The sequence below is a fragment of the Anomalospiza imberbis genome, chromosome 6 (genome assembly GCF_031753505.1).
Source record: "Anomalospiza imberbis isolate Cuckoo-Finch-1a 21T00152 chromosome 6, ASM3175350v1, whole genome shotgun sequence".
NCBI classification, from domain to species: Eukaryota; Metazoa; Chordata; class Aves; order Passeriformes; family Viduidae; genus Anomalospiza; species Anomalospiza imberbis.
Window position 1 is genome coordinate 33,700,692 of NC_089686.1, and position 27,717 is coordinate 33,728,408.

The 27,717-nt window shown below is 43.7% G+C and overlaps 1 protein-coding gene across 6 annotated transcripts in view; it reads right to left on the reverse strand.

The window, feature by feature from the left end:
* ACTN1 (actinin alpha 1) overlaps positions 1-27,717 on the reverse strand; it is an 87,386-nt gene that overhangs the window by 14,074 nt on the left and 45,595 nt on the right. For 3 of the 6 annotated variants that reach the window (XM_068193198.1, XM_068193196.1, XM_068193201.1), the window contains exons 3-12: positions 26,659-26,778; positions 19,686-19,772; positions 19,030-19,117; positions 18,045-18,123; positions 12,055-12,136; positions 10,346-10,431; positions 3,521-3,613; positions 2,162-2,392; positions 1,464-1,611; positions 722-872 (exon numbers count right to left, since the gene is read on the reverse strand). In XM_068193198.1, coding sequence (XP_068049299.1) covers positions 722-872; positions 1,464-1,611; positions 2,162-2,392; positions 3,521-3,613; positions 10,346-10,431; positions 12,055-12,136; positions 18,045-18,123; positions 19,030-19,117; positions 19,686-19,772; positions 26,659-26,778 — 1,165 coding nt within the window. Of the gene's footprint in view, positions 1-721; positions 873-1,463; positions 1,612-2,161; positions 2,393-3,520; positions 3,614-8,899; positions 8,986-10,345; positions 10,432-12,054; positions 12,137-18,044; positions 18,124-19,029; positions 19,118-19,685; positions 19,773-26,658; positions 26,779-27,717 lie in introns of those variants that run through there. The other 3 variants (XM_068193199.1, XM_068193197.1, XM_068193200.1) reach the window with 2 other exon arrangements.

Genomic DNA, 27,717 nt, shown 5'->3' on the forward strand with positions numbered 1-27,717 from the left:
ACATGCAGGGTTTCAAAACCTCTCTGTGCTGCAGCTGCTAGCTCTTTGCCTGCCTGCTATCTCTAGCAATCCTGATAAGCCCCCCATTTCTCCTGGTAACTTCTCTTACTCCAGGAAAAGGAGTGGAGGTGAAGGTTTCCAAGCTGGAGGGAAGCAAGGAAAGAGCTGATCTGCTGCGAGGATGCCCTGCAGCAAGTGCTGAACAGAGTGCACACAGGGCAGGTACTCCTGGGGGAAAGAATGAGGCCACGGTGGGCTCAAGCAGCTTTTTCCTTGCTGTGATAAGGAGGACTTTTTTTTTTTTTGCTTTGGTTTGAGGTTTTTTTTGTTAAAGAGAGCAAACCAAGACCCTCCTATCCTCTCCTCTTTCCTTCTGTTCCTGGAAAAGTATGACAGTATTACAGGTCTGAAATACAGCATGTGCCAGCAGCAGGTCAGACTTTAGGAAAGGGTTCATGGCAGCATAATGAACTGGAAGAGGATGGAAACTTGGCTTAGGTGTATAATTCTGCCTCCTCCTCAACAGCACCCACAGCTCATCCATTTTCTGGCCTACTGTTCTGGTGTGTCCGGATACTGGATAGCAGTATCCTAGATACTGTTTGGAAACACTGGGAATTCCCAGCATTTTTGTATGGGGATGGATTTTTTGCTCTCCAGAGGGCAAAGCTGACTAAGCCTCCGTGGCTCCAAGGATGGGATGTGCGCTGGGGTGCCGTACTTGAGCTCTTGTGCAATAGCAGCAATCTGCTCCACGCGGTCCTGGTGTGCTGCCAGGTCACTCTCAAAGGCCTCGTGTTTCTTCAGCAGGGCCTTTATCTCCGAGAGGGTTGCAGTTTCGTAATCCTTCTGCTGCAGCATTGCTTCCTTTCCTGGGGAGGGAGCCAAAGGACAGAAGAATGAAGGACAGGACCCAGGGTGGCCAAAGCCAGCTCCTGCCACCCAGGCACCCTCGAGGGCCCTCAAAAGAGCATCGGCCTCACTCCAGCTGCCCTGCCCGAGGCTTGTCCCTGCGCCTGCTGGCCTAGAGAAGCACAATGCTCACTTTCAAGCCACGAAGTGTGAGTTTGCCATTAACAACACAGAAGGGCACATAATGTAGCTTAAGCCAGCACTGTCACAGTTTACTCTGCTCGTCTCAGTATGTGCAAAATGGGTTATGCTGATCCTGTAAAAGCCCATGGTAGCATTTACTGTACAGGAACTCTTCCTCTGCTCTGTGGCTGCTCTCTTCTACCCAAAGTTCTCACTTTGCCACAGTTAGGAAATGCCAGTGTTGACTGCATGATGCAGAACAGAGATCAAGCTGGTTTCCATACACTGCTTTCTTACAAAATAAGATATAAATCTAGCCTTCTCAAGAGCAAACTCTCATGGAAGGACCCGTGCACAATCCATCTCCTCCTCCCTACGTAACAGTCAGCACTGTGTCAGGCAATAGGAAGCATGTAGGTTGGCATTACCATCTGTCCAGGACTCATGAATGGATGCCTTCTGCCGGAACTTCTCTGCCAGGTGATCCAGCCTCTCTAGCCTCCGGATCTCATTCAACAACCACTCCTCGTAGCCCTTCTCAGCCTGCTCTAGGCCACCCCAGGCATTGTTTATATCCTAGAGACAGAAACATGAGAAGGAAAGGCAAGTTAGAAGTTGGAGGGAAGACGTTCAGCAGCATTAGTTTCAGTGAACTACATGGCTCCCACTGATTGGAGGGAGTGAGCATGTGCTTTTCATCTCACAGGGCTCTGCAGACAAGTCAGGGAGACAAAGTGTCAGACTTAAGGCAAGCAGGACTAGAAATCCAGGATATAACCATCTGCAGAAAAGAGCCTCTCTGAACACTTCTGGAGTTTTAAAGTTCCCCATCATCAAACTTTAATAAAACTCAACCGTTTCTGAATCAGAAAGAACGAAAGTCACTGAGACATCTCCTCATAAAGACACGCAACTTGTGAAGAGTCTCAGAGTCTGATTTAGACACAGGGAAGCAACAGTCACTTGATCCTCTCCTATCATGGCCTCCCTGATCTGTATTTTTCAGGAGTCCTCTCATAGAATATGTCACTATGAAGGTGGGCATTCTCTGCCCACCCATGGGCAGAAAGGACCTCTTGTTTTTTAGGCATGTTTGGGGTATATAGAAGCATTCACCCCCACTCACCGAGACCATTTTCCCTTCGGAGGGCATGAAGGCAGGCCTATTGCTGAGCCGCAGCTTGGTCTGCAAGGTGTTGAAATTGATCTCAAGTTGGCACTTCTCCTGGACCTTGGGGGGCTTGTGCAGGCGGCGGTAGTCCCGGAAGTCCTCCAGCTTCTGCTGCATGGCTTGCATGGTGTTCTCTGGGGCCCGGTTCTCCAGCCAGGGGATGGTGCGGCGAATCCACTCCAGCAGCTGGGAGGAGCAACGACAAGAAGCCTCGAACTGAAAATTGTGCTGAAACTGCAGGTGTTGCTCTGATTTCATAAGGGACCATTTACTTTTATGTTTGCTGTCGGAAAGATTCTGCCACCAGGAGGGCTCATAAAGGAAAGTTGGCCAGCTTTTTTGGAAGTACTTTTTTTTTTTAATGACCAGCACATTCCCTACCACACTAAGTAGTATTGTTTGTTGAAGCAGTGTCAATCCAACATACTTAAGGCACAGCTTTTGCACAAGCAGGACCAAAACTATATCCTCAGATTATGTTAAAGCCTTAAGAATTTTGCCGGACTGTTGCATAACTAAAGGATGCTGTAAGTCATCTTCAGAAGAATCTGACAGGAGAAATCAAGTTCTTGCCTTCAGTTGAGCCTTACACTTTTCCCACTCTAGCTTCCTCAAATTCACTGTTGCTCTTTGAATATACCTCCATAGCAAACCTATGTGGAGAGCTGGCAAAATGCTAATGCAATAGGCAGTCTACAGGGTGAGTGGAGTAGTGCCCTATGCTTTTCAGATCAGGCTGAAACCAGGCTTATGGGTTACGTTTGCTCTTCTATTGTCCATCTCTTCCCTACTTATCTACCACAAACATACTCCAGACCCCATCTGGTCTCTTGTAGCTTCCCTGTTGTCAGTCTGACCGCTTTCTCAGTTAACAAATGCAGCCTCCACCTTGTATCTGACACAGATTCTTTCCATTAGCAGCAAATGTGTGTTTCTTTCCTCAAATATCTCAAACTTTTATTCTCTGATCCAACTCCTGACTTCTACAGTATATGAACATACAAGCTGTATGGAAGATGCAATGAACTTGTATAGTTCTGATGAATGCAAGTTAAACCAACTTAATTTTTCCTTCAATTTTAGCATTTCTGAGTTGGCTTTTAATAAACTGAGAAATTCAAAGCTTCTCTGTGGAAGCTTTCTGTTTTAAAGTATATTGCTCTTGTCTTTAAGGTAACTTCAATCTTTAATTTGAAGAGGAAAAACTAATTTTCCAGGGAAAACAGCAGTGGTTCAATAGCACTCCCCAAGATTACTTATCAGCATTAAATGCAATTCTTTTCTGCATACCACCACTCAGAAACCAACACCTACATCACTGGCCAGTTTTTCGTAGTCTTCCATGAGCTGTTCATTTTCTTGGTTGACTGCCAGCACCTTGCAGATCCGATTTGCTGCTGTCTCCGCCTGACAAAGAGAAGAAAAATGGAAGAAGGGAAAAAAGTGAAAAAAAACCCCAAACCAAAACTTGCAGCTTAGCTTCCTGCTACATACCTGCAGGTAAAATCTTCTACCCTTAGCTCTAGAAACCTGTCTGCACTTTGAGACATCTGTCCTGACCTCTCTGCTTTCCATCTGGCCTTCTACAATGATTTGGTTTTTCCCTTCTTCAGAGAATCTCAGCTGTACTGATTCTGCCCTATGTGTTGTGGGACAACCAATGTTTCTATGCTTTTTCTGGAGCTGCTTCTGTAAGAGGGCCTTGTTGTTTGCTTCCTACCAGAGGGACCCTGGCTACCTCTTCACAAATACAGGGAATTTCTGCTGCCACCTCCACTCCCCACACCAGCATTCTGAGCTGGAACAGCAGTAACAGAGTGATGTCAAGGTGATGAGACTGTCTCCATACTTTCATCCCAGGAAAGAACTACCCAAACAGAGTTAAGCCACAGACTGGACTTACGGGAAAACTCCTAATTTTGTTTGGAAGATAAAATGGTAGATACTCCTTTTAATCTTAAATTCTGCCCAGCAGAACTGTATTCCAGTTTTCACTGTATTTCTGGCACTGATTACAGGGCCACCTCCTTGGTGGAGCATACACCTACCATGTATTCAGAGTCTTATGATCCAGCTGAGAAGAGGATTTCTTTTTCCCCCATTTTTCTGGGTGATCTTTCTGCTTACTCTTCCAAAACAAGTCTCACAATGAAAAAAATATCCTACTGTTACTATTTAGGTTTGGAGTTTTTTTCTTTCTTTCTCTCCACTGTGAGACCAAAACATGGTTCTCTGCAGGAAGCTCAATGTGTCAGAACATGAATTTGGAAAGTAAGGATCAGAAAAATCCCAGCTATGAACTCAGAAGCAGTGATTGGCATGGGGGGCTTACAAGCAGGCTGACCCTTGCACAGAATGTATCTGTGGGTTATCAGCTCCCTTTATCATTACTATGGTGTGTGCCATACCACAGAGCCTGAGGACATGTCCCTGTGATGCATCAGGGGATTCCTCAGACCCCTCTTACCACAGTGCAGCTGTGACCCTGGTGCCTGGGGAAGGTGCTATAGGTACCTAGAGACCCCCCTGGGAGAACTACTCCTTACAGAGGCTGAGTGTAAATAAGGAGGAGAGGCCAACACTAAAACAAACCAACTGTGAATGCTGTGTCCTGCCTCAAAACTGCATTTAGAATTGATGCCAAAATAAGTTTTGCTGAGCTTATAGCTGGTAAGTTTCAACCTTTTTCTATTTTTAAAATACCTTTTATTATTTGTTTATTCAATCTTCAAGGACATTTGAGAAAAAACCTCTAATTTTAGCAGCTGATATGAAGCAGCCAGAATAGCAATAGTCATAGGCTGTACAGTGATGTATGGATTGCTAAGGTCCCAGGGGACACAGCAATCTTATTCATTTGTAGAATGAAACGAAGCTGTTAAAACATCTATTCAGTCATCTGCCCCTTCATTAAAGTTGACCAGCTATGAGATACATAGATTATCAGCTAATTTAAAACACATCAGAGAGACCTGTACAGGGAAAGGAGCAGTTTCACTTGAAAAGAAACCTGAAAAAAGTGCAAACAATGGTTACATTTAAGAAAGCTTGTACTTTGACCTATTTTTAACTAAAGTTTGTACTCTAATGGAGTGTTTTTTGATATTAAGAGAAAACTATAGACATGGGACCAAATAGTATGTCAAAAAGACATTGCTAGAGTCCTACCATGATATGCCTAGTGACTGCAGCGAACTGGCAGTACCTAATGTTTATCTCAATCACCCCAGGAGAGGTGTTCATTTAACTTTCTTATTTTTACACCCCATAAGCTCACTGCAGCAGCAGCCAGCTGTGCAGGCAGGATCCCCTTCCACTGAGGCATATTTACATGTATTTGATGATAGACTTTCTCCAGCTGCTCAAGTTTAAATATGTGTGTGTATATATGGGTGTTGAACAACTGTCCAAACAAAAAGACCCTAAGAATGTCAGCAGTTACGACATTAGTTGTATTTTCCTAATGGCAGGAGTGTAGAGGCTTTCTTTCCCCCACTAGTACTTGCCTCCCAATGGTTCTTGCCTAGGAACTGCTACTGCTCTAGGCAATAGTGTGCAGCTGCTGCAGCCACAGGAAAGGCTCGGTGGCCACAATCACCATTAATGTCATGAGCAACACGTTACACCGTGCTCTGAGAAAGGTAGGACAAAAGGATGCCAGAGCTTTCAGGCAACCTTCACAAATACCCTCCACACTACTGCTCACTGCTGATCCATGGTGATGGCAACCTCAAAACTAAAGTGAAATACTTTTAGGTAAAAGAAGAGTGGCACACCAAGGTGTTTACATGAGGCCAAGGCAGCTGCCCCTACACCTTCATTAGTTCAGTGGAAAAAGCTATTTTGGCTTCCCCACACTGCTAAAGGGAATGATGCATTTAGGATGTTCATGCTAACTCCAAAAAAGCCAAGATGCCCACAAGGCACAGGGCTGCACTGAGAAGATGCAGAATCCTGGGCTCTGGAAGCTGCACACCTGTATTCTCAGAGAACCTGTGTGAGCTCATCAGCTTCAGTGCAGCATCGTGCTGACACATTGTACTGCTTGCACTCAGAGTCTTGGGGAGGGCAAGCCCAGGACACTCTGCTTGATACCACACTGCTGTGTCTATGCACATGCTGTCTGGTGGAATCAAAATGAAAAACTGAATGGCAGCAATTTATCTGCCTTTTGTCTTTCCTGTACTTCTCAACCATAACTTGAAATGCTTAGGATAGGAGTATATAGTTCATAGATCCAAGTCCATAGATAGTTCTCTAGTTCATAGATCCAAGTCTTTCTGCTGAGGAGGATCACAAAGGAAGGCATTCCCACAGTGCACTATGTAGGGATGCCTGCCTGTTGCTGTCCTCTAGCCTCAGGGGAAGATGCCTGGCTGCTGCTGTCCTCTGGCCTCAGAGGATCACTCCAAAATACTATACACCAAACACAATCTCTTAATAAAACAGTAAAACATTAGTTAGAAATTGTCACAAGTTTACAAAATATTAAGCCAACCAGCAGTTGCATGCATTTAGTGTGAAAGTCAGAAGCGGTTAGAAAACAAGCAAACCAACCAAAGCAAGTATATCTACAAATATATATATTAAAAAAATGGCATAGAGAAAAGCAGCCATCTACACACACATGTCGGGCTGGGGACCCTGTACCTTCAAAGGCTCAGGATAAGAGAATGAAAGAAGCAGAAAGCGGCTCATGGGACTCTCCCTTCAGGCCTGGTGGCAGTAATGAAAAATCTGGATGAAAAATTGAGCGATATCACAGTAAATCACCTAACCCTGCATGAGGTGGCAGGACAGTAACATCTGGGCAGGGGCTTATACTCAGCAATCACTTTGCATTTGCCTGCAGTTTGAATCTGTGTCACTTAGCAGCTGGCTAATTTATGACTAGGGCAGCTCCAAAAAGGAGCTGTGCCCCTCCTGCCACAGCACAGTTGAGTTGCTGGCCCATGAGGACTGCTAAAAAACGAATAATATATTAAATATTCCCTGTAAGCCAGCTGGACTACATGGGATTGAAACTTAATACTGAGAAAATTCATCTGTAGTTTTTGGCCCAGCTACTTGGTTCAGGTCCTGAGGCAAGCAGAAGACTGTTTTCAGTTATCCTAGCAGACTGAGCATCCACCTAAATTGCTGATCAGAGCATGGAAGCTGCTGAGCAGATTTCCAAATCATGGAATGGGTGCAGAGAGAAAAGGAAGAGATTGGCGAGTAGCATGGCTGTTTTTGCAGCAGGCTACAACCCTCCTCATATTGTGGTTTGATGTTTCCTCATCTGGAGTTCCTCAGGTTAAGCAGACTGCATGGAGCAGTCCCTCAGGGGCACCTGGCAAACAGTAGGCTTTATCATGAAGCTGGCATGATTTCTGAAACTACAGTCTTCCTGGGCAAGTATCAGCGGGCTGGAGCTTGCAGACTGGTCTTGAGTGTTTTGAACAAAAAAACCACAGGATCCTAGCAGGAACGTCATGACTACACAAATTATGCCAAATGGGCAAGTCTACTGCACTGCTGTGGGATGCATTCCCAGTTCCTTGGAAACAAGACAGTATCACATAATTTATATGAAACTGGGCAAAGAACAAAAAGCTTGAACTAAAGAGCTGCTCCCTGGAAACTACTGCTTGCATTTGCCCTCTGAAAGCCAGCATCAACATGGAAACTGAATCAATGCTGGGACATCAGCACTGCTTTGCACAAGAGATGGAATCTTCCTGGAGTCAGATTAGCCCTCAAACTGGGCAACACAAGAATTTTCTAATCTCAAATAGAAAAGGCCTGTCCGTAACATGAAGAACATAGTCCTGGATTTTGGATTTTACTGTTTTAAAGCCTCCCATTTGAAATTAGCAGTAATCTTGTGGAAGGGCTGCAGCCCAGGCAGGTTATGACACGGGAGAAAAGAATTGACCCTTTTCTCTTATTCAAAGGATTACAGGGAAATTGCTTGCCCAAAGGTGATCTGCAACTATTTAGTTCCAAACATCCTGATGTCAGGCAGAGACTTTGGAGTAAAGAGGAAGCAGAGGAAGAAGGAAGGCCTGAAGCTAAGGAAACGGGCAAGGCAGAGGAAAGATAAATAAAACATATAGGTGGTTTGGAAAACAGAAAATAATTACAAGGGAGAGACAAGGAATGGAAAAGCTTGTGAGTTTGGGAAAGCTGAAGGCCTGGTAGAAATGAACTTCATGGCTGGAGCACAAAAGTGCTACGTAACCAGTTCACAGATGATTCAGCCTAGGAAAAGACCACTGACCTAGTGGAGGCTGAGTGTGGAAGGCAGGATGGCAGCCCAAGAGGAACAGGCTGTGATTTCCTGGAGTGGGCGGATTTGACTCTGGTACTTCTGGAGGTGCACTGCCTGGCCAGGACAATGCCCACTAGTTACTGAAAGGGTACTGCCTCTGTCAGAGCAGACATCCATTCACCTTCCAATGCCAGCTTTACCACATGCTCTCTCCTCTGCTGTGCTGAGAGACTGGAGGGAAGGAGCAGCTCAAGTCTGTCCAAAAGGACATTTACACCACTTCTCCAGCAAGATTACAGATGGCATATCCAAATGCATCACAGGATGCACTGGGCTTCCCTGCAAACGCCCTGGGGCGGATGGGGTCTGGCGCTCCTCACCCGAGAGGACAGGTGGGCAGGGCGGGGTGAAGGGAGGGGTTGTTAGCGGTAAAGTCTCACCTTCTGCGCCCCTGAGAAGGCGTGGTAGTAACATGAGACATAGGTCATTATGGCCTTCTCATCCGGCCTTAGCGTGCCTATAATATCTGTGCAGAGAAGGAAAAGAGGTTGAAAGGATAAAGTAAGAAGCAGCACATAGGATAAAACAAAACAATCACGGGTGGCGTGAGAGAGGGGGAGAAAACTTCCCATCATGCATTGCAGGACAGGCCAAACAGATTTCCATGCGGAGAGCTGGGAATTCGGATCAGAAGGTGGCTAGCAGTGTTGGCTTGTGGCTCAAAGAGGCACCCCTCCCTACCCCCCAATCCAGGGGGATCCTGAGATGAGGATCTGGGCTCTGCACCTTCACAGCTGCAGTCTGGGGCCCGGCCCAAGGATGCAAACAAGCTGTTTGGAGATCTGAACACCCGCGCTCGAGGCCCTTCGTACGCCAAGGAACTGGAGATCAGAGCCTTCCCACGCAGTGCACTTCCTACACAGGATCTGCTCTGCTGCAACGTGCACTGCCTGTTCCTAAGGCACTCAAGTACAGGAGGCTGCTTGGTTTTGGCAAGAGATGTATACAAGGTTTCATCCTCAAAATGTTTTCCTTAAGTGACTCCATTACCAACAGGAAAATGGCTAAGTCAGAAGCAGCAAGGACTCAACTGCCTGATTTCCAACATGGATGAGAAAAGAGAGGGGAAAAAGGAAACGAATGAACAAAAACAGGCATCTTTGTCATGATAAGCAATGCTCTGTTTACAAAACCACCATGGATGTACTTGTTAGACATGCTTTGTAAACCCCAGGTGAACTGGGACTGAATTTGTGGCACATCTTGAGAAAGCAGCAAGTTCAGACCTTAAAGCAACGGTGCTGGAACCTGCAGCATACATAAGGCAAAAGATAAAGCTTTGGCCATTCATTAAACCCTTCATAAAACTTCAGTCAGCTCTGTTTCTCCATCTTTGGAAAAGGCAAAAAAAAAAGAAAAAAAACCGAAAAGGTATCTGTATTACTTCCCATGGGGGGAGGCTACCGTTTCCTGCTGGGCAGAGCATCTGTGTGGTGTGTGGTGGTCTTTACTTTTTGTAAGACTAAGCATGCTAGCTCAGATTTACCAGGATCAAGAGGTCCAGGTTCTTGGCCATGAGGACAGCAGTTCACAAGGCAAATGGAGAAGAGAGAGCTCCCCACTCCCTTAAATTTGTATGTGTGCCAAAGTGTGGCATACCTAAGTGCCACTGGAAGTACTGCTGACTAGAGGGAAATGGAATTCCTGGCTCCCTTGCCCCGTGTATTGTATCTGGGGCACCACTTTGAACCAACAGCCAACTCTACCAAGAACATAATAATAAAGATGCCCGTAGCTAGAGAGGAGAGAGAGAAAGGAAAAAAGGTTTGGACATTAGCAACGGCACCAGGTGTGCTCTGTGGAGGGAGCTTGGGATCCTGCGATACCTTCTGGGCTCCTGAGAAGGCGTGGTAGAAGCTAGAAACATAGGTCATGATGGCCTTCTCGTCAGGACGGGCAGTTCCAACAATGTCTGTCAAAAAAAACCTCACGTTAAGAGCATAATCAACTGATGGGAGGAAAGCAGAGGAGAGGTAGAACCACAACTGTCCAGGAGGCCTGCTGCGGCGTGTGTGTGTCATAGCAATTCCACAGGGCTTCCCAGCATTCCCCAGAAGATGTGTGTGTCTCTGAACCCAGGATCACCCTTCTCGTTCCCCTCCCTCATCATAAAATTTCCTCTGAGTCTGGCCAGGCTAAGGCAGCCATATGTCAGCAAGTCTTGTGTCACAGCACTTCCCTGTCCTGAGAACATTACTGTGATTGGTGGATTGAATCAACCCAAACTGGCATCAGGCTGACATGACTTTTATAGACATATTATACTGCACCTCCTCCGTGCAGTTCTGTTCTTCTGGAAAGATACTTTCTCCCTTCTTTTCCATGTCTCCCTCCTCCATTTCAACACAATGATGGCTTGAATTTCAAAAGGCCCTTTCATTAGTTTCAGTGGAAACTCAACACCTCCAGAGATCAGAATTAATGGTGTGGAGGAATGCACATTAGCTTGACTCCATGAGGGAGGAGAGAGATCAGTAAAGAGCAATGAGAACTCCTGCCAGGGGCCCTCTTCATCACTGCTACTTTTGCTGAGATCTGAAGCTAGATCCGCTTATTTTGGAAGTGTCTGTATTTCCTACAGAATGGCAGGATACTTTTGAATTTACTCTGGAAACCTCATGATTTTTTTTTTAACCTCAGCATGATGAATGCAGGGAAAGCAAAACTCATCTCTGGGGATGGGAAATACCACCTAGGAATATGAACATCCTAGTTACTGAAATACAGGTTCACTGGGTTTGGCTGTCCTATTCCCACCTTTCCTCTTTGCTCCTCTCACTCCTTAATTTAACAAAAATGTTTAACTGCTTCCCCTGTCTAACCCATCTGAAAAACAGCTTCTACCATTGAAGCCTGATGGCTTTAGGCAAACAGCCAACAACCAGTGAACTTATTTCAGGCTGTTGGTTGTACTCCAGAGTTACAGTCTTCAAAATCTGTTGCCAAGCTGGTCCTGACAAGGCTCTGAAAAGTAATCCTTGCTGTCCCAGTAGCCTCAGAGATGCAGTCGTAATCAGCACCAAAAGCATCTCTGAACAACATGGAACTCTGCTTTGGTCCCAGACCCAGTCATGCCAAACACTTCTGAGTAGTCAAGAAAAAGCAGTCTATAATAATACCATGCCCTCAAAAGGAAGAACACCAGCAATGTCAGAAAGACCACAGCAAAAAAAACCCTGGAGCAAAAGGAACACAGGTCTACACCATACACTAACTCAGTATTTGGCCTGATAATTGAAAGAGAACACTTCAGTCAGCAGATGACAGGTGTTACTCATCTCTGCCTTGTGTGTCAACCCCAAGCTAAGATCTCCACACTAGACTCAAAAGACTGAAGGTCAGAGGAGGAAGAGGGAAGCAGAACATGTGAGTCATTATTCCATTTTAACTTTTTCCCTATACAGTCACTACTACACAGTCACGCAGGGAACATTCAGAGGTTACTGGAATCTTGTACAAAATAAGTCCACCTAGAAGAAGTGGAAAATTTCTTCAGAAAAAAAAACAATTTAAAAGCTGTTGGAGTCTACTTTACCTTCTGCATCCAGCATCTTCGGAATATCCAGATATTTCTCAGCCACATCAAAAGCTGTGTTTAGATTAGTGAGAGGATCGTCCTGGGAAACAAAGAGAAGAAGAGCATCAGCATCAACTTTTAACAAAGTACATAGAATTTCTCTCAGAAAGACCTTTGTTTGGTTCAGGTAACTGTGCTTGCCAGACAAAATTGTGTGAAGCCTCATGCAGCAGATGAAATAATTAGCTTCCTTTGAAAAGAAGAGCCTGGGGGACTCTTGGTATGATATTTAATGTATAGTCCATGCACTTGCAAAAAAAAAGGAATAATGCATTTTGTCTTGAATCTAGTTATAAGTAAAATTAGCCTCATATCATACTGATAGTAAATGATGAGACCACATCTCACATTTACATCTCATGCTTATATTAAGTTTGCAAGTTCCATTTTAAAGAACTGTAGAGCTGTGTATCTGTTAGAACATCTAAGCTATACCAAAATAGTAACAACATCTGCAACGGGTGCTGTCCTCAGCTAGTGTACAGTTTGTTGAACACCAGTTGAGTGGGAGGAAGAGAAATGTTTCAACAAATCTCTACAAAATAAATACATATAAAAGTACCCATTTTGCCTTGACTATGGCTTTTCCTCATGCACAGGTCTTGTAATTTCCCTAGTACATTTCTATTCCTCTCTATATAAACTTTCTGTAGATTTTAAAGAGCCACACAAGAAAACATGAAAAACAAATGTCATTGAAAATTAAAGACTCTGAAAATTGTGTCCAGCATTCAAACATAAAACTCAGTAACAAGACACTTGCCAACCTGTGTAAGAGTGTTATACCAGCTTGTTCCTACATTCCTGTGATACTTCATTATTCTGAAGGATCAATCCACTTCATGGGGGACACATGACATTCGCATTATCAGTTTCTACTGTTGAGACATGTGGCTTCTACTGGATGAAAGGTTGTGCATAAACTGTTACGTGTTCAGCTGTCTTGTTTGGTGCCTTTTGGGTGGGAGGAAAGGTGGGGTGGTACTCTCCACACTGTCATTTGTGCTATTCACACTGGGACCCACATAAAAAGCCAGGAAAAAGGTAGTAAAATTATTTCACCTTCTTTCTAGAGTGGCATCCATATTCTGTTTGTTTTCTATCTGAGCCATGTGCCTTTGCTTACTGCACTGCCTTGGAAGATTAAGCTGTGCCTCAGCTCTAATCAACAGGCAGTTTCCTTTGAACCACCCAGCAGGAAAGATGAAGCTAGGCAGGCTTGGGTAGACAGGGTAAGGGCATGAATAAAATTTCCTTTATGGCACTGGTCATTATGTAGCCCTCAGATTACAGCCTTCATGAACTAGGAAACTGAGCTGCTCTGAAAAGCAGTTTCCTGCAGCATTTCCCTAGGAACCAAGCATGTATTAGGCTGGCATCCAATATCAGCAACATATTCCTTTGGGTGAATGTCTCTCTCAGACAGCAACCTATCAAAGTAAATCACGCGCAAAGGCCACTAAAACAGACAGTGATCTGTATTAAATCCACTGGAATAAGTCAATAATAAGCAAGGCAATGTTGCACAGGCATGCTGTGATGAAGCCAGCAGCTGTCACATACAGTGCAACATAGTGTCAAATCCCTATATTCCTATATAATACACCTTCAATGGTGACTACATCAGATATATCTACATCCACCTCTTCAGAGCTGAGCTGTGGAGCAGGCAGTGGATTTTTACTGGTCTCCAGCTACACGGAACCGTCCTATGCCATGGAATTAGAGGAACCACTTCAATTTCAACCTACTTGTCTTCTATGCCTGATGTGGAGAAACCTCTATGAACCCACAGCATAACCAAAAGCCTTATCTGAGGAGGTGAGACGAGGTGGTATATAACCTACTTTATTCACTGAGTGTAGACATAGCCCTAGCTTCATTTAGGGAGAAAAAAATAATGGATTTTCTTTCACTCAAGTGCAGGAGCATCTAGAAATGCCAAGTGGCAGCTCCCTTGCCAGTCTTCCCCTAGTCCCTGTGCCATTTTCTACTTCTGTAGAAATGTCACCACTGTGTAGCAAATTTGACCCCATGCTGACTGTGACCATCATGGTTATTAACACCCTGACAGAGTGTTTAGTATTAACACAAACCCCTCTTTAGCACAAACCCATCTGAACAAGCTGCATGAAGATCTGCCAGCCACTCCTGGAGGAAAAGGAGGAGCAAATGTCTCACTGCAGACAGCTTTCCTATCAGTTTGCAAGTAACAACACCAGGAGCACTGCTGCTAAAGGTTAAAAAGAAATTTTTGGCTGAAAGCTGGGAGAGGTTTCCTGATGGGAAAACTTACTGGGCTTGGGCAGTCCCAAAGGAAGGGCTGGAATTTTTAACATGTGGGAAACTGGACTCACCTAGATAAAGCCAGCAGATTTCTACTTCAAATGCAAGAAAGATGTGTGATCACAGTATCTCTTAGGGAAAGAAACTAAAGATAGCACTACTGAAAGCAAGCTGCTTAAGTCTAAGACTAGCTTGGAGATGAGCAGAGAGCTACACTCGAGCAAGACTCTGTTCCCTGCAGGAAAAACTTCACCCCTCAAGAACAGTGGAGCAGCTCATCCCAACAATGATGCTTCTTTGTGCATGAGTTAGGGTCCCCACTGGGGCATTTCAAAGTCTACAAGAAGGTCCCAAGCCCTATGAAATTCCTCCCAATTCCACCACTTTCAGTTCCATCCCACTGTACACCAGCTGATCGTTACTTCAAATCACCTGTTTCAGCTGATGCCCATGAAAAGGGCCAATGTAATAAAGACCGGCCAGGCAGCTCCAAGCCTCGCACTGAAGCACCACAGCTGCAGGCACACTTCAGGGACCCAAACACAGCAAACCAAACAAAAGACAAGTCACCTGTCCCCTGATTCCTTCCACAGCTGAAACACAAACACACACCCAGAAGATCACTGACCCAGATGAGGCTGCAGAGGTGACTTGGTTGCAATTCCATTTACAGGAACATAGCAATGGCAGAGGCATGAAAAGGAACAGTAACTAGCCAGACTGTAGCTGAGCTAGCCACAAGAAAATCTATACCTTTACCATAGAGGAGGTATTTTTGTTTTAGTGCTGGCAGACAGCAAACCTGCCCTTGACAGATGCCAACTGGCTCATTCTCTGCTTTTGCTGACTAAAGACTATCAAACCTCTTCATCTTTCACAACTCTAATTCATGTGGGGACTCCTCTCTTTCTCCAGCTATTTCCAAGTCCTTGCAGCACACAAGGTTGCCAAGGCAATTATTACAATGTAACATAAAAACCATCATCTATTAACAAGCAATCAGGAAATGAGATGGAGGGGAAGGAAAGCTGAGAGAGAGCAAGCACTTACTATATCTGCTAGAACTGAAGACACTAGGACAGAAATCCAAAACTCATGTTTTCAGACATATCTGCATGTAACACAGCAGTACACAGACCACAGTTCTATACATATTGTGGTATATAAGGGGGTGTCAGAGCCAGCAGTCAATCACTGTACTTGACAGAAGTATCTTAGATGTAGCTCACAGCTGAGCTACAGTCAAGGTTAAAAGGAGGAAGGGAAACCCCATCTTTGCACACCTCTCACTTGCAGACCACAAGCTGAATCCCAAGACCTTATCTTCAGTGAGCTGAATAACAGCAGACAGATCGGCACTACATGGAAGCTAACTAACCAATTAACTGGGGTGTCAGGGAATCACCAACACCAAGCTGAACTTGTACCTGTTGTTTTGAGGCCTGGACTACACAAATAGCTTTAGCTAGGCAGTGCCCGTATGCAGAAAAGAATTGTGCTTGTTCCTAACACAGCTAGACTAGGAAAAATAGCTAGGAACAAACTCAATACAAAACAGTGCTGATAAAAGAAGTTGCTAAATTTTGGGAAAACATGCGGTTACTACACTGGCTGGCTACTTTCTGCAAGTATTCACTGCCAGTACAGGTCTGTAGCCTGGGCAAAACCTCTGTGACAGAGCACAAAAAAAACCCTCAAGTTGCAGAAGAAAGCTGCCCAAATAAAAAGTACAGTGCAGAATTCTGAGCAGCTTGGACTGATTTCACCTCTTTATCTCATAGATTTGGTGCATATATATACACAGAAACACACACAGCATTGCCAAAGGCACACACTACTGAGTTGCCACTAATTGCTCCCTAGAGCTGGAAGACAACTTGAGGTGGATCTCTCATCTACTATCCACTGCAATGGCTGCCTCTCAGCAGCCTCCTCTATGTCTATATATTCCACAAATGGTTTCAAATATCTAGCATTAAAAAAGGCTAACTTCCCTTCAGCACACATCAACTGCCATAGCTAAGGACTAGGCTCTTAAGTTCCTCCCAGCTATTTGCTCAAGATTTCAGCTGTTGCAGAGTTCTCTAACATACATTTAATCTCATCTCCTTAGAGTAACTGAGGCAGAACAACAATAAAAATGATACAGAGACTGTGAGAACTTAAGGACAGAGGGATCCAGATGAAGGATGGAATCAAAAGCAAGCAGAGATCAAAAGGTGCTGGTTCCATTTAACCGTACCCCAAACAGGAAAAATCCCCTTTCATGTACATTGAATTTGGCTAGAACAATCACCCTGTTTTTCACCCTAAAAAGCCTACAGTCAATATCAACAAATAACTCGCTTTCCTTCATTATGTTTTTGCTTGGGTTTGGCTTAGGGCTTTGTTGATAATAGAGTGTGTGCTGTAGCATTTACCTGCCTGGGTTTGTCAGGCACACATTGCTTAGCTGCGTTATTTTCCCAAGATTAGGCATGGAAAATTTACTCCAACAACGCTTTTTCTTCTTGCTGCTATTTATGTAAACAGGTACAGTCTTCCCCCCACTGTTTATTCACCATGTGCTGACTCCAGACACTAAAACTGATCAGAAAAACTGACTGCTCTGGAAGACAGTAAAGAGCTAAAAGGTTATTGAAAAGCAGATCAGGCATTGTACAATTCAGTGCCTCTGGGATGCAGCTAATTTGATTAGGTCATTTACACTTTGTCCATTTGCATGGTGATCCAAGAGCCAGGATCTGCTGGTGATGGGCTTCTGTTTTTTTCCCTAGCTAACATCAGGTACACATGCACTTTAAACAACACAGTCCAGGAGACCTGATGGACAAGCTTTTTGTGTTAGCCCCAGCAATGACCCATAAATTATAGTCTTGGTGACATTTCATTATGCTCTTGGTGACATGGGCACATTCACAGTGAAACTGGATCTCAGCACACTGCAGGAATGCTGGTAGGATAAGAACCCAGTTTGATCTTCTATTGCACTGCTGGGTCAAGATATTGGGAGCAGCATAAACCACAAAGTGGTTATAGTCATCATCCATTCAGCAATCTTGTCTCCAAACCACACAGAGAGTAAAATTTGGAGCAGCTTGGTAGCATGCTACCAGAACAAGTATTTAAGTAAAACTGAATTTTCTGACAAATGCTTTTTTGGCACTTGATACCTATATGCTAGGAGAAGCCCAGAAGCACTGCAGATGACTCAGTGCTAAGCTGCAAGCATGTGACAAGTGTCCAGTGAGGGCATACAAACCCCTCAATGAGCATTTTGAACACCAGATAACTGGTTTCTATCCAACTCTCCACAGAAATGTTAAGCCTGATTTGACTCACTGGTCTATGACATTAGCACGGAACTATTCTCACATTTGGTATTACTGAGTTTGCCAGCTTTTGCTCATCAGCTGAGATTGGGGCACGTGTGTCTCATACAAGGCATTCTGAAAGCAGGGAAAGTCAAGCAGGAAGCTCATTAAGTTCACGCTTCACTAAGAAGCCTGAATGTACTGATTCATCCCTCCCTTCCTTCCCCCCCACAGTCCTGCAACTGCCAGCTTGTGCTGAAGTTCTCCAATTATGTTTATCAAGCTAATTCTTCCTCTTTACTTCTAAAGTGCCAAGCATCTGGTCTGACAGACAAAATGGATTTGTACCTTTCGTAGCTTCCCGTAGTCGATGAGCTCTGGACGGTGTCTATGAATTAAAGCACAGAAACCAAGGCCATCCTTCCAACTATGAGAGAAACACAAGAGAGAACAATGACCATTGTTCAGCCACGGAGACAAACAGTGGTGAGCATGAGGGAACGCACCAAGGCAGTGAGACAACTAATTCTGGTTTAGTTTCCAACCAACAGTGCTTCTCTAAGTGCTGGGAATGAAGGATATCTTGTATGTGCATGAGACTGCAATAAAGATTCCTTTCAACCCCTACAAAAATTCATTGTAATTAAGACTTGCCCATTGAGTTGGGACCTCGTTTTTGGCAGTTCTCTGTGCTGAACCCTCTGTGCATGTCCTGTGCAGCACATGAGCTCGAGGGTGGAAAAAGGTGTAGACGCAAGCCGCAAAGGAGGAACAAGTACATTCCTCAGGGAAAAGACAGATGTCCCCAGCCAGCTCCGCTGATGGCAGTTAAGCTAAGAAGCGCTTTACATTATATGGTTCATACAAGGCTCCAAGATATGCTGGAGAAAACACTTTTATGCAGGATCTTCACCAGAACATCTGCCAGCTTGGAAATATGAAAAGCAGAGCAAGTGAACCTCTTATTCCTTCCCAGCTTTGCCATACTACAGAAGTTAGGAGGCAGGCCTTTTTTCATGGCTCTTAAAGTGTTCTGAGTTTTCACAGAGCAAAAGCTCTCTTGCTTAAGGCCATGCCACAAATGCTGCTCTTGGAGGACTTAATACCCCGAAGAACTTTATGAAAGCAGCAACTGTAACCTGAATGAGGAATTGGGATGTAGGTATTTGGATCCTCTTAGAGCCTCTGCCTTCAGCTTCCTAGGCATCTCTCTGGACCACACTGTTACTTGTGCACGTGCATTGCCTTGGGAGTCGTTTAGGAATACTGCTGAACATACTGAGAGACATAGGAAAATAACACAGATTGTAAAGCGTTCTTGCCTGTAACTCACCTGATATGGAAGTTCTGGATGTTTACATTTTTGTAGGGGGCTGTCTTCCGCTGACACCATAACAAAAGTCCTTCTTTAGCAGATGTTTCTAGAGAAAGAAAGAAAACACATCAATTAACTTATTTTCTTAGAAAACAGAAGTCTCTGAAACATATGCTAGAAAATCATCACCAATTCCTCTTTGGTAGAGACTGCACTAAATTGTGCTTTATTTAACTTCACTTGTCAGAGAATTTCTTGTTTGGAAAAGTCTACTAGGATAGTTTTGTTACTATTATCTTCTTCATGAGGTTCAGTAATAAGGAGATAGCTTTCTGGAACTAGATAGTCTTGTAGTACTCTTAAGTGATAGGTTCATTTTCGGTGCTAGTCCCTAAATCAAAGTCCAACACTAAAGTTTATTTTCAGTTTGTTTTCATCCTTTTGAGCTACTCTTGAAATCTCTTCTAAGAGAAGCATCTGAAAAACTCATCGCAGTGTGCTTGAGATTGGCCATAAATGTTTATAAGGTGTCAGGGCAGCTTGGGAAGGGTAGCTCTTGAGGACCCTTCAGTGACTCACTTAAGAGCACCTTTTGGGCCATTTAAGTGGCAAATCCATTTAGTTACCCCAGCTGTCCGTTACTGAACAGTGGCAGGAAAAGAACTGAAATTTACCTTCAACTGAGATATCCTGAATGGCAAAACGAAGGATGATGGTCCAGATCATTCCAAGGGTCATTTTAACATTGCCATCCACGATTTCTATGGAGAAAAAAAAAGGTAGAAAGAGAAGAAATAGACAAAGTTGCAACTGCAAATCCTTGTAAAACAGGAGCATTGGGGAACATTTCCTTTTGCAGATGGGAAAAATTGAATGCCTGCTAAAAATTGTTTTTCCCTGCCTTCCCAGGTGTTCTGCTGATAGGTACAGTACCCACTAACCAGACTGGTTCTTTTGCAGTACAATACTGAGAGCAAAACAGACACAGATGATCCCAAAGATTGGGAACAAGCACTAATTTAAAACAGTGTTATTCCCCACAGGGGCCTAAAAGCACCCTCCTCAGGTATAATTACTATTACTTAGAAGTCAGAGAAGCCAAACTGAGACAAGGAAAAGCCTTCCTTCTCTTATCCCATATCTGCTCCTAGTCACCTATAGAACTCCCCCACCATAAATATTCCAGAAGAACCAGAGATAATTTCCAGAGCAGATGAGCTCTAACAGCTGGTTTTCTCCTGTGAACAAGATACCACCAAGAAAACCATACACCATAAACATTTTAATTTCAAACAAGCCTAAATACATCAGACTGCCTGTATAGGACTTCTTTCAGTCATGTAATTCCCAAAAGATACTACAGAGCATTTCTCAAAGTCCATGCAGCCTGCTGGAAGAGGAAGCAAGGACTCATGCTGACCAGTCTGTGCAGACCATAACATAAACTATGATTGAGAGCAGACTGTGCTTTACTATTCATTAGATTCCACAACATAAATCAGCAAGGGTCAACAGCTTGGAGGTCTTACAAGGCAACTGCTTGCGTGTGTGAGGTATGATCTGTTTAGGATGGAGGATCAAGGTCCTGAGAACAGACGCTTGGGGCAATGCTGGCCCAGAAAGAAGCTTCCACCATGTATGGAATAGAGCCAAAGAGTGAACAGATGGGTCTCAAGTACTGATCTCAACATCTACAAAAATTCCACAGATACATATATATACAGTTACAGAATTTACAGCCTTCACATTGTTGGATAGTGAAACCAGCTAAGCTGCTTTCTCCTACTCATTCTCTGACAGGTCCCTGTATGGCAGGATCTTTCACAAGCAAATGGCAAGTTACAAGAGTATTTTCACTAAAAAAATGGTTAGAATTAACCTACTGTTTGGAGGTAGAATAATTCACGTCCCAAGACGATTGTCAGAAACTATTTTTGTACTACTGTAGACACCTCCATGCCACTTCTTTCCTAAAGCTGCCCAGCAGGAACATGTGTTCTGGGGCAAGCACAATTTGCAGTATAGGAATTGACACCTGTCTGGATAGCGCCAGAAAAGTAACAGTATTTGAATCTTTCCTCTTAAGCTGTTAAAAAAATGTTTTTCTTCTTATGAAAAAATTTCAAAATGTGAACCTTGTATTCAAAACCAACAGAGCAGCAGCACACACCCAAAAATAGATTTTCAGAAATCATGCCCAAATTCCTGAAAACTTAGGATTTAGAGACACATGTCACACAACTTCCAGTGTAAATCAGGATTATAAAATCTACTGTCCTTTGACATATATATGAATTAGTGATTACAGATGCAAAAGACAGAAAACAAGACATGCTACCTTGTTCTACCACAGTAAAACTCTGTTTCTGCCCCTTTCTAAACTTCAGAGTACACCAAGATCTCTTACTGGGTCATCAGTGCGCCCAGAATTAAACAGCCAATAACTTTTCAGTTCAGTACAAAAACCTACAGTTACTTTTGTTGGCATGAAAAAACTGTGTTTGTCAGTTAACCATTTTCACATAAATTATTTTTTTTACAGATATTTTGAGGTCAGGGGGTTGTCTGCTAGGCTGATGCAAGACAACATCATGCAACGGCAAGTGTATTCAGTTCTGTACTTTTTGCATTCCTCATCCCTCCAATAAAGCACTGCAATCAACTTAAAGGAAAATCCTCACTATTCCTAAAAGTACCTGAGATACTGCAGCTAAAATATACAGAAAGCATCTGTATTTTTGGCTTGTTTTGTTAATGTGATAGATATTCATGGGGATCTTCAAAAAGCAAAAAAACCAATGCTTGTAAAACCCCCAACAGTTGGCAGGACTCTTCTAGGATATATTTAAGACATGAAACTAAATTGAACTCTTTATTGGGCTTGATTAAAATCTGATGACAATACTTTAATGCTGAAAATGCTTCATGAACACTAATTAATCAGTCAGTCATCAATAATCAATTAAGTCATTAACATCACATAAGAACTCAGCACTATGCTCTGGTCACATTCTAAAATTCCAGTTTTATAAAGTCAGCTGGTGGAATTAAAGTGGAAGTATCCCTTCTTTCCTAGTCCTCTTTACAGCACAACCCATTTAAAAAGGAAGATGTGCTCCCTGTTCCCGTATCTGATTGTTCTTTAGCAGTGCACAAAACCAGAATATTTCTACCACTTCATCTCCACATGCCATTTTACTTCACACAGTACCACCATGTACCAAGCAGATACTGATGTCAGTGAGATTAGGGAGTGATCCATCCCAGGATACACATTAAACAAGCCACACAATCCTCTGTCATTTTTTTTTTTGCTGTTGTTGCTCTTTGAAATAGAGTTGACAAAATGGTTACTATTTGTTAGAACCAGGCAAGCATTTTTCATTTCTAGTACTAAAAATCTTCGCCTGGAAACCTGGTTACAAAGTCAACCAGACTGATCAGAAGACTCTATGCTCTGTGGCCCTCACACACTTGGTTTTCTCAGCATTCCCTGCTGCCAACCTCCTTTTCCTTCAGAATTCACAACCCTTTATCTGCTGCCAGTGTCTTTCTAGTATAGTAGAATAGGCCAAGAAACAAAAGCTAAAAATATGGTTGCAAAATAGGTTTGCATGAAGATCTCTGCTTCCTGGTGATGAAGAAAAAGAAACTCCACAGGAATTGTTAAAACGTTGAATGCAACACTACAAAGCTAGAACAATCTAATGTTTAATTAAAGACAGTATGCTGGCTCCCTGCTGATATAAGGAAGACTCAGTAATGTGAGAGCAGTTCACGTATTAAAACACTTGTAATCAGACAGTATTTTCTAAAAGCCTGACTCTGCTTTCCAAGTGCTCTTTCTAGGCAGGGCCTCTGCAAGCACTGTGTGCACTTCACTGCCAGCAGCTGTTGAAGGAACAGCAGCAGCAAGCACATGTTATCAGTGTGATTTACATTCAACTTGAGGGTTGATCAATTGCTGGCTGAAGCTGGTGAAGCATCTGCATCCACTAGAAGGAAATTTTTTGCACCAGTGAATATGCTTCCACCCAGCTCCTATCATTGTACCGAGTAACAAGTAGGCAAGAACTACAGTATTGGTTGGCCACAGAGACGTGCCTTTTGAAATGCCACCACCTCTTTTAAATGCATGAACTCATTTTGAAAAATGCAAAAATTATTAAGCTTCCTTTCCTGCCATGGATAGTTAGAAGCAGAATCAACAACACAGAAACTGCTATGCCCTCGTAGATACTTCTGAGCTGCCCATGAGAGCAGAGCCTTTGGTTACCCCATGGAGAGAAGAAGTTGCAGGGCATGAACAACTGGCAGGATAGCACGATGGTCTGGGAATTGGAGACATAGAACAACAATGGTGACAACATAAAGGCTGCTCTGCATTTTGCTCTGCAAAAGCCAAATACAGCAGGACAACTATCCACGGCCCTGTCTTCAGAAAGCATGTTGCTCCTGATGGTCCTGTCAGATTTAGGACAGATAGCTGGCATTGTTAGTGAGGGTATAACTCTCAAGTCCCTAAGAGTGGACAGGACATTAGGGACAAATAAAATGCTACACTTCACTCACTGACATAGGGGAGACCCTATTCCCCCCCCCTTTTTTTTAATAGTGAAATAAATGTATGCCTGCACTGCTTGATGCTTCAGTAGGTCTTTTACTCAGATGGGACTTTTGCAATCATTGAAACCCCTAAGCTTTATTTCTCCTTTTGCTTGTGCGGTGAGAATAGAGGTCAGTTCATCCAAAGTTATCTGTATGTTGAAGTAAGCAAGATCTGTTTAAGAAAACAGCAACTTTCTATGCAGATTTAAGGTAAAAATAAACCAGTCGTAGGGTGACATACTTGACCTATTCAGCCTGTTAAGTCCCAGGAGCATTTGACATGAATATGGCATCTATTACAGCAAAAGAAGGCTCCTGGAGGTGTCAGATGACAGTGAGATTTAAAAGCAGATGAAAACCATTTGGCTAGAGTCTTCCTTGATCCAGATTTACACAGATCTGCTGTATGCCACAACATACTTTGATTCTATGGACTCTGGCTAACAAAATGTTTAGATTAAAACAAAGCAAAACCAACCCCCCCAAAACACAGGACATTGATGGCCAATATGCACAGAGAACTACAGCTAGACTGCAGACCCTTCATGCAGGACCCTGGTGCCTAGCAGACACCCAGAGATGGAACAAGCCCCTGAGGTAAGGAGTGTGCTTCCTCAGCCAGTACCACCACACTGCTGCTGCATGGTGGTTTTCTTCTCTGGGAGAAAAGCTCCCTAGAAAACCTTCTACCTCAGTCCAACCTGACCAATGCACCTACAGCTCATTTTCTTGGTGCAGAATGATGACTGACTCATTGGTTTTGACCTTCTACCTTGCTGCTGCATGATGTCTTTTAAAAGTCTCAAAGCAAGTCCCTAAAATTCATGCTTCAGAAAGGTTCATGATCCCTTTCATGGACAGAATAAACTTCTGTGCTGTCCAAAGTAAATTCCATTTTTATAGCTGATGTGCAGTTTACTGCCCACCAAGCACCTGACAGGCTGGGCAGAAGTCTCTGCAGCAGGTTATGTTCTTTGGTGACAAGCAGAGTGGCCTGGGCTCAGTCTGTGTGCAGGGGCAGGCTCTGAGGCGGGCAAGTCCATGCTGCGACCACACCCATACGGCCTGAGCTCAAGCACCTACAGCACAGGCTCAAGCACTCTGTATAAAAATCAAAGCTAACCTTAAACTAAACTGTAGTGCCTTGCCACCTTTGGTAGTTTAAAGAAAGCCATATGTATTGTCCATGTAGCTCCATAGGCACCAGGACAAAGGAAAGCCAGGAAACATTTGGCAGGGGAGTTCAAGATCACTATTCAGATTGATATGGATCACACTTCTGTCACAAAATGGCACTTCACAACCTATTTCTGAACAGGGTAACTGCTCTGAGTCCATACTGAGTAAGTGGGCCCTGGTGATCTTTGGTCACAGATCATTTGACTTGCAAATTGTTTCTAAGTGCTGTGAGATGCAGTCACAGCTGACTCAGGAACAGAGTTTAAAAAAGAAATCCCTCAGAAGAAAAGAAACTAGTGCCAGGGAGAACAGAAGGGGAAAAAAAGGGAATTTAGGAAGGAAGGAAGATAGATAGGGTTTACATATACTCTGGAAAATAGGAACTATTTTAAGGTAGACCATCTCTGGGTCCAGATCCAGCTTCCAGTTTTCTAGTCTGAAAAGAGTCCTATGAAGATACAGACTATTGTATCAGACACCAGATGCATCAGTCTTTTTGTAAGGGCACAAAATGACCTTAGATATGTATTTGTGCTCCACAAACAGTACTCACAGCCAGCAACAGCTTAAGGTTGCTACTGCTGAAAAAGCTGAGAAATTTGAAGGAAAGTTTTACATGCAAAATACTGACCTCTTGCATTTTGCTCTTCAATACCAAACACAGTGAAGAGGCATCTGCAATGTCCCTGACATTAGCTCTGAGTTATTCCAGAGTCTCCATGAAGTCAAAGCAGTATGTTGAGGTAAAGGTTTTGGTAAGGCAAATATAAGCACCTGCAGTGGCTGAGGTATCTGCCTGATCTGATATGGAACCAACCAACCATAGGATACCCCAAGAGAATGCTTGAAAATTCAAAACTGGGGACAGCATGCCAAGACTGCAATGATCTCATGAGCTGAGAACAGGCACAGCTCAGCCCTGTAGCCCCAGGCTCTCCCAAAGAAGGAATACACATCCAAAACTGTATCATGGGCTCATTTCCTGGCTGTGTCATGAGTTTCCCTAGAGAAACCAAGTATTTCCATCTGCAAAGGGGAGATAACAAACTTCCCTCATCTTCCATGGTCACTGTAAAGACAAACCTACAAATATCTCATAAGCAGAGAGTCTCCACAGCAACAATGACAACCTGAATCCATAGGAAGGACTTACAAACAGATCCAGAACAGAGTAAAGTGTCATGAAAACCTGTAGGCCCTTCTGGGACCTGGGTGACATATCTGTAAAACACCTACCGCCTCTGCTAAAAAGACAAAAATCTTACACAGCTGCCTGCTTTCTGTATGATCTGCAAGTTCTTGAGGGCATCCCAGATGCTGCCCACACTGGTCTCTCCAGAATGATAAAAGGCTTCCAGCCAGAGCATCCAGCTATGTAGGGTGCACAACCAGAAACATGGAAGCCATGACAATTGGAACCTCTGGGGTCCTTGTCCTGTGCTGGGGACTGCACTTGGCTTTGACCCATGCAATGTCCCCCAGCAACAGATCCTCTCCAGCAGCTCTGAAACAAGCTAAATACAAATAGCTGCTATGCTTCAATTCAGAGTTTTCTTCATTTGAGAAATACCTCAATTAATTTGTTTCTGCCATTGCTCAAAGCTTTCCTTAACTCATGAGAACCAGGAGAAAAGCAGGATGACCTGACCAATAATCCCAAATGGAAATCAGGTTTGGCAGCCTGGTGTGAAGACAGGATTTAGAACCAGAGTAAAAGCCTACTATATCCCATTTTTAACTCAATTGTTTATTCTGCAAGAACACAGTAGGGCTAGGGAGGTGCAAAGAGAAATGACATGCTGCTATGAAAAAAAGGCAAGGGCTAAGCGCAGCTTGGGCTCAGAAAAATGGTTCCTTTACCTTCTGCTCCAATGGATACGAGCTTGACTCCTTTGCTGGCAATGAAATCCAAGGCCTTGTTCACATTGGATATTTTGTGCACGCGCATTTTGCCTCTTTCAGGCTTAGCCAGACGTTCACCTGATAAGAAAGAGGCAAAAAATAGTATTAGAAAACAATTCTGCACCTGCTCTTCCCTGGTGCATGTTTCCTGTGGTGTGGCTCCCCGTGCTCAGCCTGGCAGAGAGTAGACCTCCCTGCATCCTTTCAGGACAGCCACACTCACTGTTTAAGCACACCCAGAAAGAATCAGACAGAAAAGTATCTTTTTGATGCATCACAGATAAATTAGTAACAGAAAACATGTCCTTTTCAGAATAGGTTTGCATCAGAAATGAAAAAATCCGTTAAATCTCCACTGAGCTTGGCAATGGAACCAGCCTCCCCTAGCCACAGATAATGAGGCCTGCAAAGAGCACAAACTCCCCCACCCCCAACAAAGACAGGTGAGGAGCGCTCCCCCAGCATTTGCAACACCCAACTTACACAGCAAATCTCTCCTTGGAACTACCTACAGTCAAGTATGAGGGTGATCTTGTACCTTGCCTTTTCTTTCCCCCAGCCAAGATTCAGACCTCCTACCTCTCTAGTCTCTCCACTGAATGGCCAAAAAACTGCCTGTAACAGGGAATAAAATTACTTCTTTGGCAAAGTGGCTTTATAACTGTAAGGACTGTCACATCAACTCCTTTCCATTAAGTTTGATGTATTTCTAACTCTATACTAGGTCTTTTGCACAAGAGCATTCTAAATGTTTATACGGAGGCACAAAGAAGGAAGCAGCCTAGCCCTGAGGAAAGAACAGGTTAATCTCTGATAGAAATCAGTCTTAGGATAACACCCAGCTCCTGACTGCAACAAAGCTGGTAGATTTGGAAAAGCACTTTCCAACCTTATTTATTTGAAAGAGGTACATTAAATGCAGTCATGTCCTTCTTGATAGGCTGCTTGTAACTACAGTCTACTTTTACTAACAATAACCCAAACACACAGAGTAAGGAAATTAAAGCTTGGACAGGT